Below are 6,000 nucleotides of genomic sequence, written 5' to 3' on the forward strand. Positions count from 1 at the left end.
TAAAAACAAAATACAAATCACTTTGATTTTTTTTTCTAGTTAACATACAGCAAATACTGTTTTCTGGTTTGAACTACAAACAACTGGATAATGTTTGTATCGAACCACTTTTTTCTTCTGTAGTTTCAAGGAATACAATGTAGAAAAACTACCAGCTTTCTGCAATCACACTTTGTGGCCCACTGGAAGAGAATATCCCTCATCAAGGTTCACAAGACATTCTGGAAATGCAAACACTTTATGCAACTATGCACCTATTAGTTTTTTTGCTGCATACACCCACACTCCCAAGATACAAGAAGAGTTTCTCTATTGCAGAAAACAGTGCTGTAGAAGCTGACTGAAAGTGCTAACTGAAAGTTTCTAGAATGAGAATATAAAAGAAAATTGCTTATATACACTACATAAAACAATAATGCTAACTTCATACTGGAAGATTTATGCCATATGCTTTTCCACTATGTTTTAGTAGAAAGAATTGTCAAAAGCAAAACAAAACCAAAATCACTTGTCACCACCTGCAGCATGCTGGGCTTCATTTTAGAAATACAGGGAATGCTACTCAGTGCCATCACCGCTTTGAAAAAAAAAAGTCAAGATAATTCAGGGTGATCAAGAGATCTGTGAATATCATCCAAATTGATGATTCAGCAAACCCTAGCACTCTCAGCACACCCGGGAAGGACAACATAATCAGCTCCAAGTTGACAATAAGAAAATGGGTGCTTTGCACTTGGCTAATAGCTGTAGAACCAACAGCAATGCCAAGCACAGGCAGTTGAAACTGTGATTCCCACTGCAAAATATACTTCCACAGAAGTTCAGGTTTCTAGCCATAAAACATAGTCAAGATGTTTCAGAAGTGAAGCTCTGATATTAGCTATGTATTTTTCTGGCAGAGCTCCAGGAGCCAGAACAGCAAACACATCAGCCAGACGGGTTCTGTGACATTCTGTATTTATACCAACACAGACCATCTTAACACCAGGTCCTTCTTCACTCCAGCCTCCAGCAGTGTGTGACATTAGCATTAAATTCCCTCTCTATACGTGTTTTTACCTGCAATGCACTTTTCCAAGAGCTCAAGATAATTGCAGACCTCTTTTGTTGGTTTGGTATGGGGATTTTTTGGCATAGACTTCTCCAGTTTGATCTGCCACTATCCACTACAAAAGAGTCAAAGGTCAGTCTTGCAGCCTTGTTTGCTTTACACTCTCCTATACTGAGGCAGAGAAGTAAATGACCAAGTGTTTCTAACAACTTACCTGTTTGGCATCACAACTTCTATAAATGCTTTATGACAGTTAAGCTGCACACCACCCCTGCAGGTACTTCTAAGGGACAACTTTGAACATTTTCTAGCTAAGTGCAGGAACACCGACTCATCACAAATTTTGGCATTTTCTCTGCCACCTCCATCCTGATATCTCCTCATGTTTTTTCTTACTTCTAACAGGAAAAAGATTGCTCAGGAATTGTGTCCTTATTGTAAAATTGTGTCCTTATTTCCTCATATTTTGATGAGGGAAAGAGGATATTCACTTCTGGAAGCAGCTGGCACATCCAATCATAAACTTAAGAGTGATCTGACAAGAGGACACAAAAGTGCACTGATGGGAAAACTACTTGAAAGAGAAACAAGCTGCCATAAAAAAAGCATCCTAGAGACATCAAGGAACAACCACCTACTAGCAAACTTGCATTTTACAATCAGACATCCCCCACATGGCTGTTAACAGCCCAGACACATTAACTAGGAGCACCTGGGTAACAGCCAAAATAAAACACATCCAGATCTGTACCTACACTAAGATCTAGCTTTTAAATCCTTCTCACTCCTAGAGGGCAGCTAAGTATCTGTGTGGCATTTGGGAACTCAAGAGTACTTCTGGCTCCTAAAAAGCAGGCTTTCTGATACACAGAACTACAGCCCTCTCTAGTCAGTCTATCCAAGCTGGCTTAGCACATTCTTCAAAGCTGCCTGCAATTAGGTTTCTTGTTAGAAGAGAAATAATATTACTTGAAACCCAAACTCCCTATGATTGTGCCCCAGGGGCAATACTTGTAAGAATGATGGAGGTCAGCAGCACTACTGCAAATGCTTCCTGTAATTTCAGAGTAGCACAGGAGAAAACGGATGGGTGAAATTATACAGCAGCTGCCAAAGCAGTGAAGGGAAAGAAATGAGGTACCTATCTCCTCTCCACACCCCTCCCCCAAAAGCCTTCTAACTCTTTATAAACAATTTTGCGAAGCGTTTAGATGTTTTCTTCTCCACCGGGCGCTCTTGTAAAATCAAGAGCCACAGCACAAGACGAAGAAACAAGAGATGTCAGTTGACAGAGCAACCACAAAGCTAAAGTTTTCATGGCGAGACTTCATGAGACTACCTCCCGGCTCGCTAAGAGCGCAGCGAAACCCTCCCCTCATCACTATTTCTGGTACTCCTGCCCTGGCCCCGCTGTGCCAGGGCGCCGCGGGAGGACTCCCAGTCCACGCCGAAGCGAGGCAGGTAGCCCGGGGCGCCACCGCGGAGCCGGGCTGTACCTTTAAGGGGCCCGTCGCGGCGGGTGCGCGGCTGCATTCCTGCTCCGGAGCGGCGGCTGTCCCGACACGCCGGGCACGGCAGCCTGCGAGGCAACCTGCGCGCCCGCCCCGGCCCGGCCCGCCGCTCGCACCGCGGGAACAAAGCCCGCGCCCGCCGCCGCCAAACTTCCGCGGGGGGCAGCGGCCGCGTGGGCGCTCCCAGGGCAGCGCCTCTCCGCGACCCGCGCTCCGGCCTGCCGGGGCACTCCGCCGGCTCCAGCCCGCCGAGACACGGCGAAGGCGAGAGCCCCGCGTCCGGGCGCGGGACGGGGCGCGGACAAAGCGGCGCAGGGCAGGGCTCCCCGCCCGGCGGGCGCGGGCAGGTGAGCGGCGCGGCCGGGCAGGGCTCTCCGCCCGGGCACGGATCGCCGCCGCCGAGCCCGGGACGGCAGCTGGGCCCCCCGCGCTGCCGCGGGGCAGAGCGTGCCGCGGCAGCCGCTTACCTCTGGAGCGGAGCAGCGCTCCCAGCAGCACCAGCAGGAGCTGCGGAGGCGCGGGCAGGAGACAACCCCCGCCGCGCCGCCTCATGGTGGCAGCGCCCCGGCCCCGTGCCCGGGCCGCCCGCAGCGACGTCGCGGGCTCCTCCTGCGCCGAGCACCTCGGCACGACCGCCGCCCGCTCCGTCCGCAGCCGCGGCACTCCGGGGCTGGGGGCTCCCTCCCCGCTCCGCCCGCCCAGGCCCGGCCCCGAAGGAGGAGCTCCGCCGGGGCAGCCCCCGCCCCGCTCCCCCCAGCGCCGAGGCGCTTCGCAAACTTTCGGCGCAGCGGAGGCGGTCCCGCGGCGGAGGCTCCGCGGCGAGACACGCACCTCCCTTCCCCATCCCGAGGGGCCGTCGTCTGTCCCCTCGGCTGGCCCAAAAGCCCTAGAACCCCTCAGCCCTTGCCCCCGGTACAGCTCCCTCACCGCGGGCGGGGAAGCCCTTCCTAAAGCGGCTCCGGTGCTCGGGGCCGTCGGTGTCGCCTCTCCCTGTCCCAACTCCCGCAGCATCGCCAAGGAACATTGCTCCTGGCTGTCGGCTGCCCGGTATGCTCCGATCCCAGCGCGTTGCCACCGCTTCCCGACTTGTGCCAGCTTGCTGTACCCAGGACAAATCGCAGAGCCCTTCTCCCCGTCCCGTCCCCGTTTACCAAACTCCCTTCGAAAGGGAAACATTCACAAGCCCTTTGCCCAGCGTGCATGTTGCTACCTATGAGAAACGTCTGATTTTTCCCTCCATTCGTGACAATATTCTGCTATTTGGTGTTTTCCTAATAGCCGCGGTGTCCGAAGATAGCTGACTACGTACGAATCTCCGGTACCCTACAAAAGGATTTATGGTCGTTTTCTGCAGGAGTAGGAATTAACACTTGGACAATTGGCTTATGTGCCTTCTGTTCCGTGCTGCGTAGAGAAGCATACGGGCTTTCACTGGAGATCACCCTTAGAGCCAGTTTTATGATCCTTTTGGCATGATTTGATATTTTAATGTATAGAGTTGACAATGCAAGGAACTGTTGTTAAATAATTAATCTCAGTTGATTTCAAAATATTAACTTGAACAGAAAACTGACTCAGATAGTCCAAACCCTGGACCACAGGGGAAGATGAGAATTTTGTCAAATTGACACCGAAGAGCCAGTAATAAAAATGGTCTTATTTAAAGCCTTCCCACAGATGAATCCAGAGGAAGCTGCAATTAATCCCATCCTCTAAACAAACACAAGAGTAAGAAAATGGCACAGCATGTGATTGAATTATGCCACTCCTATTAATTAAGTGTAAAATGGTGAAGACAAGGGGTATTATTAAAAATGTCAACGTAAAATTAAAACAGGGACTGAGTCTTGACAAATTGTTCTCAGTGAAAAGAGAAAATAATCCAACACAGCTTCTCTGAAGAGAACTCTCAAGAGTGGTAACACCACAAGAAACAGTAAGCAGCAAACCGTCTTTAAATCTTCTGTACATGGCCACCAAATTTTTTAAAAAGCAGACTTTTTTCTTTATATGCAGAACCACTGCTTCAAGATAGGAATAGATCCATGTTAGTGCAAGATAGGCAAAGTGTACAAAGTTGCAGAAGAGTAACAACAAATACAGGTAGTCAAGAGGGACTGGCTGAGGTGAAGAGATTAAAAAACTTCTGTATTCTAATATTGACTTGGAATCAGTGATAGGCTGAGGCACAGAAAGTATACACAATTATTGTAAAATAATAAACTCTGAGATATCAGAGTTTAAGTGGAAGAATTCTGAATAGTGGGTTAAAGTTAAGAGAGAAAAAACAATAACTTCACACTGACTGGCTGACTGACTAGAATGCAAAACCCTCACTGTATCTCCCTAAAATACAGAACAACATAACCAAAATTCATTTAAGTTTATATTCTCTACTACGGCTAGATCATCAGGTAGTATAACTCAGAGGAGTCCTTCTGACTTCAGACTCACAGAAGCTTTTAGAAGTTTAGGTGCTGAAGTACTGACTGTGATAAAGCACAGACACAGGGCCCAGAACTTCTTGATAATTATATACTTAGGTCATGGAACAGTCAGATGTTGAGTATTTCCCTGTGTTTGAAACAAAAGCCACTTGAAGAATATTGTCCTAAACACATTCACTTGTTAGCTTTCCCCAGAGAACAAATGTTTTTACCCACTCTGTAAAGTGTGTTTACCAGTCCTCTGCATCCTGCACTATATTCTGGCAAATCATGTTCCTCTCTAAGCTCAACTTCCTTAAAGTGTATCTCTGTCTTATTAGTAATTTTGAAATCCCCTGGTGAAATGTTAGAGAAGCACATAGTATTAACTTTCACAAAAATCTCCTAAATAGGTTGCAGTTAGACAGATGAAAATTTATATTATAAACATCTCAATTACCTGTTGATAAATACTTTGATTGAATATAGCCCTGATTACATGTGGAATCTTTGAGGAATAATTGTAAAGTAAATTTATGCAGTATAAAATGGATATTTATGGTAAAAGCAGAATAGTTGCTAAATAATGCTGGTAACATTTAACCATATGCTTTGGTCTTGCCTCTTTCAGACCAAATAACTTTAAGATTATGGAAATATCAGAATACACTTCAACCCATGCACAACATAGGTACTTTTTTCTACCCACACCTATGAGGGAGAAACATCATGAAGTAACCTGCAATAATTTATAGATCACTGATAAGTGATATATAATGCAAGTGTTGTGAGACAGATGAGAAAGAAGTAATTAAAATATAATTAACAATTAATTTATATGACAACATGCCCAAGCAAAAAAAGCTCAACCAGTCATTATAAATGGAACAGGAAGAAGATTATTATCCTAATAACCATTTTGGGACATAATTCAGATACATCCCCTCCAAAAGAAACATTAGAGAAATAAACCAATCCAATTATAGAAAATAAGTGCTATGAAATAATACTA

General features: G+C 46.5%; 1 protein-coding gene across 1 annotated transcript in view; it reads right to left on the bottom strand.

Annotated features, from left to right (window-relative positions):
- LRP4 (LDL receptor related protein 4) overlaps positions 1–3,200 on the bottom strand; it is an 82,970-nt gene extending 79,770 nt beyond the window's left edge. The window contains exon 1 of the mRNA XM_053980580.1: positions 3,030–3,200. Within this exon, the coding sequence (XP_053836555.1) occupies positions 3,030–3,114 (85 nt within the window). The 5' untranslated portion in view covers positions 3,115–3,200. The remainder of the gene's footprint in view (positions 1–3,029) is intronic.
- Between the last annotated feature and the right edge of the window lie 2,800 nt (positions 3,201–6,000).

This window comes from Vidua macroura, chromosome 6 (assembly GCF_024509145.1).
Source record: "Vidua macroura isolate BioBank_ID:100142 chromosome 6, ASM2450914v1, whole genome shotgun sequence".
In the NCBI taxonomy this organism is placed as follows: Eukaryota; Metazoa; Chordata; class Aves; order Passeriformes; family Viduidae; genus Vidua; species Vidua macroura.